At 33.6% G+C, this 17886-nt stretch overlaps 1 protein-coding gene across 1 annotated transcript in view; it reads right to left on the bottom strand.

Moving 5' to 3' along the window:
- Positions 1-1916: 1916 nt before the first annotated feature.
- C1H1orf185 (chromosome 1 C1orf185 homolog) overlaps positions 1917-17886 on the bottom strand; it is a 29100-nt gene continuing 13130 nt past the window's right edge. The window contains 3 exon segments of the mRNA XM_067025867.1: positions 1917-2042; positions 2045-2313; positions 3512-3548. Of these exon segments, the coding sequence (XP_066881968.1) occupies positions 1917-2042; positions 2045-2313; positions 3512-3548 (432 nt within the window).

Consider the following 17886-nt stretch of genomic DNA (forward strand, 5'->3'; position numbering starts at 1 on the left):
ATGCTTTGGTTATAGTAACAGAAAATTCTACTTTATGCAAAAAAGTTAATTTATTTAAAAATTACAAGGGTACCTTACCCAAACTAAGAAAAACAGTTAAAAACAGGGCTCAGGGATGGTGGCTAGTAACAGAAATCAAATCTTGTTAGCTTAAGCAAAAAGGGGAATTTATAGTTAGGATACAAGGTTGCCTTACTAAGCCAAGGGCGGGAAACATGAAGGGCTGGAAACATGAAGGGCTGGAACAAGGGAATGGAGCACTGTTAGAAAGCCGGGAATCACATTCTCCTGATCTCTCATCTCTATTCTTCACTTTGCAAATATTTCACTGCTCTCTCACTGCAGATTTCCTGTTTTATTTCTTTCTAAACCACAGGGTGGGACATGGCAACTCATAGTTACCTAATTTATGTTTCCTCTATTCCAGAGATTAGTCAGACCAAGGCTAGAATCTCTTGTCTTCAACCTTAAATTCCTAGGAAAGTTTTAGAATCTTACCAGATTTAGAGATTACTTTCTTCTCCGAGATAGTTAGATAGAAGTTGGTAGAACACCAAGAGACAGAGACCAATTCAAAATACTTTTTACCGCTCCTTACAAACCTTGAGCTGAATTAGCTTATTTTGATTTAGGAATGGATACAGAGAGATGTTCTCACAACCCATGAGATGTTCTCACAACTATAACCAGTAGAAATGTCCAGGTGCTTCAACAGAGAGAGGTGTTCTAATACTTTTTAATATTCCCCCTAGGAGGGAAATGATCGACCTGGATAATGCTACTACCATATTTGAGACAAGTTTCTTTTCACTTATTGTAATAGGCATGATTTATCTCTTGGGAAGATATGCACAGGTCCTGGTATGAGTATTTTAAGCACAAAAGGTAATATTATATTTTGTTAATTGTTTCTCCCAAGAGAAAGAAAAACAGAGACTAATTACATGAAGAGTATTTGTGAGAAAGAGATTAAAAGAGATTAATTACAGGGTGGGTGTCAGAAATCCCTCAGTACCATAAATAGAAATTTGACCAAGGGTCTCTCAAATTAGAGAGGAATTCTGGTTCATCTAGCTTGAGTCACATGTCTATGAACATAGCTGCTCACATCTTCATCATAGTGGGGTAAGGGTTAGAGGGCTATTCTGAGAAACAGACATGGGAAAATTATTTTCTGTATTCTTCACAGTGTTCCAGGCTCCCCTAGAGGAGCAAAGTTCTATTGCTTACGAAAGTCATGGCATAATAAGATTTAAATGGTAGGTGATTTATGTATTTAAAATTCAGAATAGCTGACGGAAGTATTCTGCCCAGCCTTACCCACATTGAAATAAAACTGAAAATGTCAAAGTATAAAGAAATGCTGCAAATGTTCTATTAAAAATGTATTTGTGCTGAAGATTTCTTAAAGTATTTCTCTTACGTGTTGAAATACATTCCTATTATTTATTATGTCCTTTGATGAGATACAAGGAGTTAATGTTTATGATATTGCTCTAGTTCTTCCTGTAATTTTGTTTCTAGAAATAATTGGCGGGCTTCCCTGGTGGCGCAGTGGTTGAGCATCCGCCTGCTCATGCAGGGGACATGGGTTCGTACCCCGGTCTGGGAGGATCCCACATGCTGTGGAGTGGCTGGGCCCGTGAGCCATGGCTGCTGAGCCTGCGCGTCTGGAGCCTGTGCTCCCCAACGGGAGAGGCCACAACGGTGAGAGGCCCATGTACCGCAAAAAAAATAATAATAAATAAAAAAATAAAAATAAAAAATAGAAATAATTGGCAAGGGAAGTAGGACCACTCTATGGCAAAGATCAAGAAAAGCAATATTAGCATGGACATGTTAAGAGACTCAGAAGCTGGTAATTCAGTTTTAACTTTACATGATTTCAGTGTACACAAAGTTTCAAAAGAAAAAAGTCATTCAATATTATGTTGAAGGTTTTTTATTTCAACCTCTGTGTTTCTTCGTGTAAATATTCCCTTAATGTTGTCATCTTTTTGATCATCATAAAGTGTCATATTTAGTACATTTCCAGTACATTCTCTTCTAATGGAATGGTTGACAAGTATGAAAATACTTTCTCCATTACAGGCTCCCTGAGAAAAGGCATTGGAGGGCTCTTTTTCACTAGGGAGTCATCAGAAAACCAGTCATCAGCTACTTCTATACTTTGGCTGTAATAAGAATCAGATGGTAACGTTGATAAGCTTAAGGTAACACTGCTGGGATTTGTTGCCGAGCTAGTCTCTGAGGGGTCACAAATGACCTTTTTTGTTGCAAGGCAGAATTCATCTTTAGAATAATCTTTAATTGCTGTAAAACAATTAGATTTACTATGAATATTACATATTCATGAGCCAGATCTTAATTATAAGGATAATGTTACTTTCTAAAATTCAAACTCTTCTTAGGGTTTTAATGAACAGGATGATACAACAGTGAAAATGCTAAGTTGCTATTATCATCCATACAATGATAAATATGTAATGGGGAATCAGCAATACTTTCATGATAATCAAGAGTACAAAAATCTATTCTAAATAAAATTAACCTGTTTTAACAGGAGAAGATTCTAAACAGGCTAGAAAGCTCAGTTCTGGAATGTCACTTAAAATCAGAGATGGCAGACAGTTTCATAACTGTTTATAGCTAAATATTGTCTTATTTAAAAAATAAATTTTAAAATGCCTCCTTAAGCAGGTAGACTACAAAATGTTTGATCCACGGTGGGAAGGGCCTATGAGTTGGCTTTATACCAATTAAAGTAACAGCTAACATTCACATAGTGCCTTACAATTTACAAAGCAGCTCGATATACTTCCAGATCTCATTTATCCTCTCAGTTATTCTTCAAGGTAGTTATTAGCCCTACTTCACAAAAGATATGACTGAGACTGAGACTTAAAGGAATGAGTCACCAAAATCAGATACAAAATGGACTTCAATCTAGATTTGTGTTACTCTAAGTCCCATGCTTCTCCCACTACATTATTTATGCTGCACAGTTGTAAATAAAAAATGTTAAGTTTTAGAGAAGATCACATTTACACAATATCCTAAAATATCTTTTACAATATTTTACATGTTAATTTTTGATATGAATATATAACATTAATTGTTAAAGCTGTTTTAAATGCCTTATTACATTTTATATTCAGCATTTCTAAAATTATGTAGGAGGGTAATGTTTTGAGGCACTAAGTCAATATCTAAAGGGTTACAAAACACTCATGTCTTTTAACTCTCCATCATTACTGTATGGCATTGACTATGATACCTTTGGATATAAAGAAGGGACAAAAATTAAAATTTCACATTTTAATTTAAGACAAGACATTATAAATTTTGTTTTCTAAAAAATATATGCCCATTCATATCCTAATAAATGTTTCCCTTGAATTTTTATGATTTTAAAAAATAGTTAGATATTTAGGATATATTTAGGATAGCCTCTTGATTCTTTAAAATGTGAATTGCTGTAAGTTGATTACAATTTGTTGAGAGAAAGTACCTTTTATATGTGCTGTTTCCTTTTTTCTTTGCTCCTCCTACATAAAAAAAATGTTATTTGTGTTTTAAAAATTAATAGTCTTTAAACAATTTGATATATATTTATATAAGAATAATATATTCTAACATCATAATAAATTTTTGATAGAATCATATTTTCCATGATATGAATTTATTTTACCAAACTATATTGACAGGAAAGAAAAAGTGTTGACGTATCATCTGAAAAGAATGTGAATTGGTTCAAGAAGGCAGTCTCCAGGATAGGGAATGAAGGGTGAAATAGAGTTCAACAGGATTATTTCTCTCCATTCTCACTAACTTAGAGTCACTTGGTTAAAACCAGAGAGGGCTAAAAAAGTAATTACAATTCCTAGACTTGCTCATTCTACTAACTAATAACAACAAAAAAGTGAATTCTGGCAGAAGGCTTTTATAAAAATGCAACTATTCTTTTGAAGCAAGTAAAACATTTGATCAAACAATACATTCCAGATGTGTTCTGGGAAGTGTGGTGGTGTAGTAGTTCTCAAACAGGGCATCAGAATCACCTGGTGTGTTTATTAAAATGCTGATTCTTGGACATAATATTAGACCCTACTAAAACAGATTTTCTGGCAGTAGGGTTTAGGAGTATGCTGTGTAACACACTCCTCAAGCAGTTCTGATTCAGTTTTTCCTTAGACCACTAAATAAACAATGAGCTAGTGCATAGGGTGTTTGGTATGCTGTGGGTGAAGACAGAGATATAACACTGTCTCTTGTGTTATAGGGGAACAGTGTGGGTATTCTATGCTAATTTTCATTGTCTTGTTCACTGAAAAAGGCTTGCTTAGGATATACATATATATAGGGTATACATATATATGGGATATACATAGATATAGGATAACACATAAGTACTTTTTTTTTTTACAACTTACTTTACTTTTTGGTCAATTTCAACTTTTATTAATATAAATGCCAGTATAGGCTCCTGACTTACCTTGCCTAGACTTAGGACCAATTCAATTTGTGACTCCTGTACAAATTATATTAGAACATTGCTTCTCACACTTTCATGTGCCTATGTATCACCTGGGGGAACTTGTTAAAATGCATATTCTAATGGGGGAGCTTGTTAAAATGCATATTCTAACTCAGTAGGTTTGGGGTGGGGTCTGAGATTTTGCATTTCTAACAGGCTCCTAGGTAATGCTGATATTGTTGGCCTGGGAACCACAGAGTAAGGTCCTAGACTGATTAAAATTCTACCCAAACTAAGGGAATGACAAAATGGGCATTCTTATATATTGCTACATACAAATAGGTATAATTTTTCTGGAGGGCAATTTAACAAATCCATTTCTAGAAATTTATTATGCCAGGTAAATAATTTTGGATTTGTATAAATATTCATTTATCAGAATGTTCATTATAACACTGTTTAGCATTTTTAAAACCTACAATTTAAAATTCTAAAAGTAAGGAAATCTTTAAATATGTTAGGATATGTGGATATTAATACAATGAGTATTCTTTCAAAATGATATTATAGTATCAGAAGTAAGTAAAGACAAAAAATGATGGGGATGTATAAAAAAGACAGAGGAATAATCTTAAACAAGTGGCTTACTGGTTAAATTTAGGAAAATTTGAGCATCAAAATAATGATAGTAATGGATTATAATCTGCTGAATAAAATAGAAATCCATGAGTCTATACTAATAATAAATAAATAAAATAAGGAAGAGGTTAGGGCTTCTTTCTCACAGTAGAAAGCCAAAGGACAAATATGGATGGGAGCAGCAGAATTAGAAAATCATCATCTTGTTACAGTTTTGTATAGATTAGCTCAAGTAATAATTTCTATAGCTAGTAAGTAGAGTTTGATGAAGAGGAGGATATTACATGTTTTCAAAGTGTCACCACACAGCTTGTTTATTAACTGTAAGGGTAAAAACAGAAATAATTCAGTGAGGAAAGAACAGATATCATCTTGATTATGTGATCAACTAAAATCACCAGTGAAGAGCAGATGTACACTGTATGCCTTCAGATGTGATAAACTGCAAGGAAAAGTCACACTGAGGAACAGTCTATGATCTATAAAATAACTGGCTTGTATTCTTCAAAAATGTCAATATCATTGAAAGACAAAGAAAGGAAATTTTAAAATATTTTGAACTAAATAATTATGAAAACAAAACATAAAATTTGTGGGGGGCAACAAAAGAAGGCCTTAGAGGAAAATTTAAACATTAACTGTTTATATTATAAAAGAACAAAAGTCTAAGAATAATAAAGCAGAAAACTCCAGGCAAGACTGATTTAGGAAAAGACAAATATAATCAGGAATAAAAAGAGTACCATCACTAAAGAGTTTATAGATTTTAGAAGCATAGTAAGAAGAAAATACTAAAAACTTTCTGCCAATAAACTAAACAACTTAGGTAAAATGGACAAATTTACTGAAAAAAAATTCTAAAACATACAAAATATCAATATTTTCTATGTTCCACATCTGTTAAAGGAGATAAGTTCATAGTCAAGAATTTTCTCTTGAAGAAAATTCCAGACCTTGATGACTTCATTGGTGAATTCTAGAAAAAAGTTTGAGAAATCAATATAGCTAATTCTATACAAAAACTTTTCAGAAAGTAGAGGAGCAGGAACCATTTCCCTATTGTTTTGTGATGAGAATAAAACTGTGATACTGAAATCTAACCAATATTACAAGAGAAGAAAATTATAAAATAATATCCCTTGTTAACATACATGCAAAAATTATTTAAAATATATTAGTAAATCAAATCCAGTAGGGTTTATTCCAGGAATACAGGGTTGATTTAACATTTGAAATTCAATGTAATTCACATTAACAAAATAAAAGAGAAAACCCATGTGAACAATTTTAAAAGATGCAGGAAAAGCATTTTGATATTGCTGGCAATATCAGCAACCCTTCATGGCAAAACAAACAGACAAACCTCTCAGGAAACTAGGAATAGAAGGGAATTTCCTCAATCTAACTATATGCATCTACAAAAATTCTATAGCTAATTTCCTATTTAATGATGAAAAGCTGAATGTATTCTTTTTTTTTTTTTTTTTTTTTTTTTTTTTTGTGGTACGCGGGCTTCTCACTGTTGTGGCCTCTCCTGTTGCGGAGCACAGGCTCCGGACGCGCATGCTCAGCGGCCATGGCTCACGGGCCCAGCCGCTCCGCGGCATGTGGGATCTTCCCGGACCGGGGCACGAACCCGTATCCCCTGCATCAGCAGGCGGACTCTCAACCACTGCGCCACCAGGGAAGCCCCAAGCTGAATGTATTCTAAGATCAGAATATAAAAAGGATATCTGTAAGATGAGAAAATAAAATAAAAGCATAAACATTGGAAAAGAAATAAAACTGATGTTTTCACAGATCTCATGCTTGTACATGAAGAAAACCTTTTGTGGTCCTCAAAAAAACTACTAGAATAAATAAATTTATTTATAAAGGTCATAGAACACAGGTCAACTGTAGTAAAGATGGCAATTCATTACAAACTAATGTATAAACTAAATGTAACTCTTGGGACTTCCCCGGCATTCCAGCGGTTAAGACTCCACGTTTCCACTGCAGGGGGCATGGGTTCAATCCCTGGTCGGGAAACTAAGACTCCCGTGTGGTGTGGGGTATGCTGCGTGGTGCAGCCAAAAAAGAAAAAAAAAAAAAGGTAATTTTCATCATGATCTCAACAAGATTTTTTCCAGCTAAAGTTTACCTTAAAATGTATATGGACATGCAAAAGAATAAGAAAACCTAAAACAATGTTGAAAAAGAAGAATGAAATTGGAGAAATCGTACTGCTCAATTTTATAATTTATTATACAGCTAGAGTGTGATATTGGTAGAGATAGACACACAGGTCAATAAACCAGATAGAGAATGCAGAAACAGACTAACACATATATGCCCAACAGATTTTTCACAAAAGTTGCAAAAACAATTCAATGGAAGATGATAGACTTTTCAATAAATAGTGGTGGAATAATATGACATCAATACCCCCCAAAATGAATTTTGATTTAAACCTCACACTTTATACAAAAATTAACTAAAAATGGATCAGAGATAGAAATATAAAATGTAAAACGATAATAGCCAAAAAAATCTTGAAAAAGAAGAACAAAGTTGGAGAACTTACTGATATCAAAACTTACTACAAAGCTATAGCAATGAAGACAGTGTGGTATTGGTATAAGGATAGATATAGAGATCAACGGAATAGAACTAAGATTCCAGAAGTAAATGCTCATATTTACAGTCAGTTGATTTTTGACACAAGTGCTAAGACAATTTGATAGGAAAAGAATACTCTTTTCAACAAATGGTGTTGGGACAACTAGGTTTATACATGCAAATAAGTGAAGTTGGACCTATACCTCATACTATATACAAAAAACTAACTCAAAATGGATCAGACACTTAAATATAAAAGCTAAAACTATTAAATTCTTAGAAGAAAACAGAGATATAAATCTTTATGACCTCAATTAAGGAATGATTATAGATATGACACCAAAGACACAGCAACAAAAGAAAAAAATAGGTAAACTGGACTCAAGAAAATTAAAAACATTGGTTCTTCAAACAACGCCATAAGAAGAAAAGACAACTCATGAAATGGGAGAAAATTTTTACAAATCATATATCTGATATAGGATAAGTATCTAGAATACATAAAGAATACTTAAAACTCAACAACAAAAAGACAAATAGCCCAAATTAAAAAAATGGACAAACTTTGAATAGATATTTCTCTAAAGAAGATATACAAATATCCAATAAGCACATGAAGGTATTTTCAATGTCATTAGGCTTTAAGGAAATGTATATCAAAACCATGACTGGGCTTCCCTGGTAGCGCAGTGGTTGAGAGTCCGCCTGCCAATGCAGGGGACGTGGGTTTGTGCCCCGGTCCAGGAGGATGCCACGTGCTGCGGAGTGGCTGGGCCTGTGAGCCGTGGCTACTGGGCCTGTGCGTCCAGAGCCTGTGCTCCACGGCGGGAGAGGCCACAGCAGTGAGAGGCCCGTGTACCGCAAAAAAACACCATAAAACCCAAAAAACCATGACAAGATACCACTTGATGCCCACTAGGATAACTATAATAAAAAGGACAGGTTAAAAACAAGGGTTAACAAGGGTGTCACAAAATATAATCTTCATATACTGCTTGTGGGGATATAAAATGGTGCAGGCACTTTGGAAAACAGTCTGGCAAGTCTTCAAAGATTAGACATTGAGTTACCATGTGACACAGTGTTTCCATTCCTTGGTATATACCCAAGAGAAATGAAAACATATACCCACACAAAAACTTGTATACGAATATACATAGTGACATTATTCATAATAGTCAAGAAGTGGAAATGACTCAAATGTCCTTCAACTGATAAATGGATAAACAAAATGTGATATATCCACATACAATGGAATATTATTCGGCCATGAAAAAGAATAAGATATTGATATATGCAATAACACAGATGGACCTTGAAAACATTATGCTAGGGCTTCCCTGGTGGCTCAGTGGTTGGAAGTCTGCCTGCCAATGCAGGGGACACGGGTTCGTGCCCCGGCCCAGGAGGATCCCACATGCCGCGGAGCAGCTGGGCCTGTGAGCCATGGCCGCTGAGCCTGTGCGTCCGGAGGCTGTGCTCCGCAACGGGAGAGGCCACAGCAGTGAGAGGCCCACGTACCAAAAAAAAAAAACAAAACAAAACATTATGCTAAATGAAAAGGCAGATACAAGACACCTTATATTGTATATTTCTATTTATAAGAAATTCCAGAATAGGCAAATCTATAGGTACAGAAAGTATAGATTAGTGGTTGTCTAGGCCTAGGAGTGTTGGAGGAAAATGGAAGGGCAGTGATTGCTAAAGGTACAAGGTTTCTTTTTGAGGTGATAAAGGTGTCATAAACTGATTGTGAAGATGGTTCTATAACTCTGTGAATATCTAAAAACTACTGAATTAGACACTTTAAAAAGGCAAATTGTATGGTATGTGAACTATATCTCAATAAAGCTGTTAAATATATAACAAAGCAACCTAAAACTAAGAAACTTTTAGAAGAGAACTTAGAAACTAATCCTTGTGACCTAGGGTTAGACTAAGAGTTATTGGACATGACACTTAAAGCATGATTCAAAAAGGAAAAATATACAACTCAACAACAAGGAAGCAAACAACCCAATTAAAAATGGGCAGAAGGCCTAAACAGACATTTCTCCAAAGAAGAAATACAGATGGCTAATAGTAACATGAAAGATGCTCAACAGTGCTAATATTAGAGAAATGCAAATCAATTACAATGAGGTACCACCTCTCACCAGTCAGAATGGCCATCATTTAAAAGTCTACAAATAACAAATGCTGGAGAGAATATGGAGAAAAGAGAACCTTCCTACACTGTTGGTGGGGATGTAAGTCAGTGCAGCCACTATGGAGAACAGTATGGAGGTTCCTCAGAAAACTAAAAATAGAATTACCATATGATCCAGCAATCCCACTCCTGGGCATGTATCTGGGCAAAACTATGATTCAAAAAAATACATGCACCTATGTTCATAGCAGTACTATTCACAATAGCCAAGACATGGAAACAACCTAAATGTCCACTGACAGATGAATAGATAAAGAAAATGTGGTATATATATATATATATATATATATATATATATATATATATATATATATAATGGAATACTACTCAGCCATAAAAAAGAACAAAATATAAAGCCATTTGCAGCAACATGGACGCAACTAGAGATTATCATACTAAGTGAAGTAGTCAAAAAGAGAAAGAGAAATACCATATGATATCACTTATATGTGGAATCTAAAATATGACACAAATGAACCTATCTATGAAACAGAAACAGAATCACAGACATAGAGAACAGACTAGTGGTTACCAAGGGGGAAGGGGTTGGGGGAGGAGTGGAGTAGGAGGTTGAGGTTAGCAGATGTAAGCTTTCATATGTAGAATGGATTAACAAGGTCCTACTGTACAGCACAGAGAACTATATTCAATATCCTATGGTAAACTGTAATGGAAAAGAATATTTAAAAAAAAGAATGTCTATATATGTATAAATGAATCACTTTGCTGTACAGCAGATTAATACAACATTGTAAATCAACCATCCTTCAATAAAAACAAAACAAAAAGGTAAAATGGATAAATTGGACTTTACCAAAATTAAAACTTATGCTGTTTTTCATTTTGAGAGGATGAAAACACAAGTCATCAAATGGGAGAAAATATTTGTAAATCACATATCTGACAAAAAGACTTGTATCCAGAATATACTTTCTAAATTAAATAGAAAGATAATCCAATTAGAAAATGCACAAGAGACTTGAAGAGACTCTTCACCAAAGAAGATATATGGATGGCAAAAAAATTAAAAATATGAAAAGCTGTTCAACATCACTACCCGTTAAAGAAATGCAAATTAAAATCACTAAACACATTTAAATGGCTAAAGTTTAAAATGCTGCTAAGTACCAAATGATAAACAGGATGCAAAAACATGATTCTCTTATACATTACTGGTGGATATGTAATATGGTACAATCTGGAAATTTCTTTAAAAATTAAACATATTTACCACATAATCTAGGAACTGCATTCCGGGGAATTTATTTTAGAGAAACTAAAACTAATGTTTTCCAAAAAGTCTATACACAAACGATCGTGGCATCTTATTTTGTAATAGCTCCTAAATGGAAACAACCCAACTATTCCTCAGTGGATAAATGGTTAAACAAACTGTGATATATCCACACAACGTTACACCATTCAGCAACAAAAAAGGAAAAAACTATTGATACATGCAATGATATGGAGGGATCTTAAGGGCATTATGCTAAGTGAAAAAAAGCCAAGCTCAAAAGGCCATATGCTATATGATTCCATTTATATAACATTCTAGAAATGAAGTAATTATAGCGATGGAGAACAGATCAGTGGTTGCCAGAGGTTAGGGAAAGGGAGGGGGGAGTGACTATAAAAGGTAGTATGAGGGAGTTCCTTTATGGTGATGGAACAATTCTTCTGTATGTTGATTGTCGTGGTGGTTATATAAACCTATACCTATGATAAAATGCCATAGAATTATATATAAAAACAACAAAAAGTGAGTACATGCATAAACCGGTAATCTTTGAGTTAGGTCTGTAGCCTAAATTTCCTGGTTTTGATAATGTATACTTAAGTATAAAGTATACTTTTCATAAAGTATACTTATATAAGATGTCATTGGGGGAAGTGGGTGATGGGTATACAGGACATCTTTGTAATTTTTCTGCAACTTTTTGGTCTGTAATTCAGAATAAGATAAGATAAATCAATTGTATTTATATTTACTAACAACAAAGAGTTGGAAAATAAAATTTTAAAGTCAATACTATTTACCATAGCATAAAAATAACTATAAATAAAACTAAAACAAATGTGAAGGACTTCTATACTGAAAACCATGAACTAAAATAAAAGAACACCTCAACAAATTAAATTAATAAATTTAAATTAAAGAAGTCAATAAAAGTAGAGTGGGACTTTCCTGGTGGCACAGTGGTTAAGAATCTGCCTGCCAATGCAGGGGACACGGGTTTGACCCCTTGTCCGGGAAGATCCCACATGCTGTGGAGCAACTAAGCCTGTGTGCCGCAACTACTAAGCTTGCACTCTACAGCCTGCGAGCTGCAACTACTGAGCCCACGTGCCACAACTACTGAAGCCCGTGTGCTCTAGGGTCCACGTGCCACAACTACAGAGCCTGCATGCTGCAACTACTGAAGCCCACACACCTAGAGCCCGTGCTCCACAACAAGAGAAGCCACCTCAATGAGAAGCCCATGCACTGCAATGAAGCATAGTCCTTGCTCGCTACAACTAGAGAAAGCCCATGCACAGCAACAAAGACCCAATGCAGCCAAAAAAAAAAAAAACACTAGAAAAAAAAAAGTAGAGTAATATTATCCTCATAGAAGAATCAATATTAAGATATCCATTCTCCCTAAATTGATTTATAGATTCAATGGCAGTTCAATAAAAATTCAAGCAGGCCGTTTTGAAAAACTAAACAAGCTGCTTTCTAAATTATATGGAAAAACAAAGTACCTAGAATAGCCAAAATATTATTGAACAAAGAAGAATAAAGTTGATTCCATGACATAAAGCTACAATAATCAAGATAGTATAGTATTGTTTAAGGACAAATAGTTCACTGAAAAAAAAAAATAGAGTTCAGCAAATAAGCCAACACATATACAATAGATTGATTTTCATTCAAAGTGACTAATTGGTTCAATGGGGAAAGTATCTTTTCAACAAAATTTTCTGGAACAACTGGATATCATCATAGAAAATGATGAAACTTGACTTCTACCTTATAGACCTAAACATAGAACTCAACACTATAGAGCAAAGATAAAAGAAAATATAGAATATTTTTGCAAACTTAGATAAATATTTGTTAGACAGGATACAGATTTCTTTTAAAAGAAAAAATCATAGATTGGTCTTTATCAACATTAAAAGTTTCTGCCTACCAACTGATACCATTATAAAAATGAACAGACAAGCCACGGTCTGGAAAAAAACATTCACAACATATATATCTTACAATAGACTAATTCCAAATTGTATTAAGAACCCCTACAAGTCATTAAGTTAAAAAACAAACAAAACAAAACCACTAAAAAAATTTTTTAAATAAGCAAAAACTTGAAAAGGCAGGTCACAAAAAAATAAAAAATATGCAACTGGCCAATGAATACATGAAAAGGTGCTCAACACCTTTCGTTATCAGAAAAATGTAAATTAAATGCCATTACACATCCATTAAAATGGCTAAAATGTAAAAATACTAATAACACCAAATGTTGGCAAGGATGTGAAGCAACTGGAACACTCATTTGTTGTTGACAGGAGTGAAATAAGGTATAACCACTTTGGAAACTTGTTTGGCAGTTTCTTATAAGGATACACATATGTCTACCCAAGCCCCACCAATTCCATGGTCAGGTATTTTTCCAAGAAAAATGAAAATGTATGTTTACTAAAAGTACATAAATATTTACAGCAGTCTTATTCATACTAGTCAAAAACTGGAAACAACACTAATGTCCATCAATAAGAGAATATATAAACATGTTATTGTATATTCATACAATGGAATACTACTTATTAATAGAAAGAACAAAGTTTTAACACATACAGTAACATGGGTGAATCCCCAAAATTTGTATTAGTGAAAGCCATATGTAGAAGTATATATCATACAATTCTCTTTGTTGAAATCTAGGAACAGATTAAAACTAAACTTTGTTGATATAAATCAGAAAGTGCTTACATGGGATGGTTAGAGGAATTGACTGGAAGGGGACATGAGGGAACTTTTTCAGATGATAAAAATATTCTGCATCTTGTTTTTGGTGTTGTTTAAATGTATATACCATTTTCAGGATTTACTGAGTGGAATATCTAAGGTCTTGCATTCTATTGTAGGTAATTATACTTTAATAAAATATTTTAAAAATCATATCAATTTCACTTCAGTGTTATTCTTCCCCCAAATCCATAACCCCAGTATAATAATGAGAAAAACATCAGATAAATCCAAATTGAGGAATATTTTACAAAATATATGGCCAGTACTCCTCAAAACTGTAAAGCTCAGGTAAAACAAGGAGACTGAGATACAGTCACAGAGCAGAAGAAATTAGAGACAAATGCAATGCGGTATCCTGGATTAGGTCTTGAAAGAGCAAAAGTAAATTCATGTAAGAACTTGTGAACCCAAATAGTCTGAAGGTTGTTTAATAGTGATGTAACGATGTTGGTTTCTTAGTTTTGACAAATGTATCATGGTAAAATGATTTTTAACGTCAGGGAAAAATGGGTAAAGTACAAGATAACTCTATACTGTATTACCTTTGCAACTTTCCTGTAAGTCAAAAACCATTCAAAAATACTTTACTTAAAAATCATACCGTAAAAGCATAAACATATAAAATTTCCTGTAATAAAAGCTAGCATAGGGTAGAAGAAGGTTGGATTGGGAGTTTGGAATTAGCAGATGCAAACTGGTATATATAGAATGGATAAACAGCAAGGTCCTACTGTATAGCAGAGGGAACCAGAATCAATATCCTGTGATAAGCCATAATGGAAAAGAATATGAAAAAGAATGTATATATATGTATAACTGAGTCACTTTGCTGTACAGCAGAAATTAACACAACATTGTAATTCAACTATACTTCAATAAAAAATAAAATTTGAAAAAGCTAGTATAAGATGTACAAGGCTTTTATAAAAGTAATTGTAAAGCTTTATTGAAAGATATTAAAGATAACATACATAAATACAGAGAAACAACATGTTCATGGATTAGAAAACTTAATATTATAAAGAATCAGCTTTTCCCAAATTGATCTAAAACTGCACTGCAGTTCCCCTCAAAATTCCAAAAGAATTTCAGTAAACGCTACTAGGTTGTTGGGCAAACATATGGAAAAAAGTGAAATTGGCTTGCTATTTACACCAAACACAGAAATCAATTCTAGATTGATTAAAGATCTATGTAGTCAAAACTATAAAACTCTTAGATGGCAACATAGAGGAGTATCTTTATGACTTTGGAGTAAGGAAGGAAATAAATTTTAAAGGAAAAGGCTGATAAATTAGGTTACCTTAAAAATTAAAGAATGTTTGGTTCATCAAAACACACCATAAAATAGTGAAACAAAAACAGAAACAGATTCACAGACATAGAAAACAAACTTATGACTACCAAGAGGGAAAAGTGGGGGGGGAGGGATAAATTAAGAGTATGGGGTTAACAGATATACACCACTATATATAAAATAGATAGACAACGAGGATTTCATGAATAGCACAGGGAACTATATTCAATATCTTCTAATAACCCATAATGGAAAAGAATCTGCAAAATAATACATATATTATGTATGTAAAAGCTGAATCACTTTGCTGTACACCTGAAACTAACACAATATTGTAAATCAACTATACTTCAATTTTAAAAAATAGTGAAAATAAAAGCCACAAAATGAAGATATCAAAATGAACATAACTGACAAAGGATTAGGTATCCATATTAATATAATCCATTTATATTAATATAAAACTTTTATAATAAAAAGGCTAATAGGAAAAGAGGTAAAAGATTTGAACAGATGTTTTATGTAACAGAAAACCATAATGGCCAATGAACTTTAGAAAAGACAATCACCTCAGGTTTTAGCAGGAAAATATAAATTAAAATTATAGTGAGATATCAAGAGAATGAGAAGACAAGCCACAGGCTGGGTAAAAGTGTTTGCAAAAGACATACATGATAAAAGACTGTTATTAAAAATATACAAATAACTCTTAAACCTCAACAATAAGAAAACAAACAACCCAATTAAAAAATGAGCAAAAGATCTGAACAGACACCTCACCTAAGAAGATATACAGATGGCAAGTAAACATATGAAAAGATTATCAGCATCATATATTATTAGGGAAAGGGAAAATTAAAACAACAAAAAACTACTATATGCCTATTATAATGGGAAAAATCCAAAACACTGATGTCACCAAGTGCTGGGGAGGATGTGGAACAACAGGAACTCTCACTTGTTGCTGGGGATGCAAAATGGTACAGCCACTTTGGCAGACAGTTTGGCAACAGAACTAAACACCTCTTACCATTTGATCCAGCAATCATGGTCTTGGTAGTTACCCAAATGAGTTGAAAATATATGTCCACCCAAAAACCTCCACATGAATGTTTATAGCAGCTTTATTCATAATTGCCCAAACTTGAAAGCAACCAAGATGTCCTTCAGTAAGTGAGTGGAAAAATAAATTGAAGTAGATCCATACAATGGAATATTATTCAGCACCAAAAAGAAATGTACTATCAAGCCTTGAAAAGACAGAGAGAACTTTAAATGCATATTAATAAGAGAAAGAAGCCCCCAAAGCCTACATACTGTATGATTCCAACTATATGACATTCTGGAAAAGGCAAAACTATGGAAACAGCTAAACAATCACTGCTTGGAGGGAAGGATGAACAGGGATGGAACAAGAAGATTTTTAGGGTAGTAAAACTGTTGTGTCTGATACTATGATGGTGCATACATCTCTGTCTCTCTGTCTCTTTGTTCCTGTTTCTGTGTGTGTGTGTGTGTGTGTGTGTGTGTCTGTCTGTGTCTGTCTGTCTGTCTGTCTCTCTCTCTCTATATATATATATAGAGAGAGATATGTCAAAACGCATAGAATGTAGGATTCAAGAGTGAATATTAATGTAAACAATGGACTTCAGGTGATGATGTGTCAGTGTAGGTTCATTAGTTGTAACAAATGTACCCCTCTCGTGCACGATGTTGATAGTGGAGGAGGCTGCACTTGTTTGGGGGCAAGAAGTAAATGACAACTCTATATTTTTTTCTCAATTTTGTTGTGAACCTAAAACTGCTTGAAAAAATTACGTCTATTAAGAAAAAACTACAGTGAGATACTATTACACATCCATCAGATTGTTAAAAATCTAGGAGCTTAAAAACATCAGTATTTGTTGATATGGGGCAATCCTAGCAATTATGAATGCCTGAGGGGAGTGTATATTGACAGAACTACTTTGGAAAATAATTTGAAGTTGTCTAATAATATTAAACATGCACAAATCCCATGAGTCAGTGATTCTACTGTTAGGTACATTCCCTATGGAAATTTCTGTTAAAAAAACGAAATGAAAACAACTCAAATGTCTATAACATAAAATTTGATATATTAATACAATGGAATATGATATAACAATAAAAAATGATGAATGATGGGTATATGCACCAACCTGGATGAGTCTCAGAAATGTAATAGAAAAAGGGAAGACTATATTAGACATGGAGTCCAAAACATATAAAATTTAATAATGCATTGTTTAGCTATATCATAGTTTTAAATTTCTACTGGTGTCTCCCTTGTTTTACTTTGTCCATACAACTCTTTTGATGCCATATAACAGAAAGTTAATTATGTGTCTGCCTTTCCCACTTGTACTACACTAGCACTTTTAAGGTAGGGTTCATATCTTACTATCCTCAACAGGTAGGGCCCAGAGCTCAGAATGTAATGAAGCCTTAATAAACCCTTATAAATTTCAATTAATATTTTGTATTTAATTTCAATTAGTTGGTTTGGTTAGGTTATTTGGTCATCTGAGTATCCTCTTATCTCCAAATCTCTTTCTTCTGATAGGCTTGGCAATTTTTGCTTTTTTAAAAAAATGCCATTTATCTTCATCCCTGTAACAATTCCA

This window comes from Kogia breviceps, chromosome 1 (assembly GCF_026419965.1).
Source record: "Kogia breviceps isolate mKogBre1 chromosome 1, mKogBre1 haplotype 1, whole genome shotgun sequence".
Taxonomy (NCBI): Eukaryota; Metazoa; Chordata; class Mammalia; order Artiodactyla; family Physeteridae; genus Kogia; species Kogia breviceps.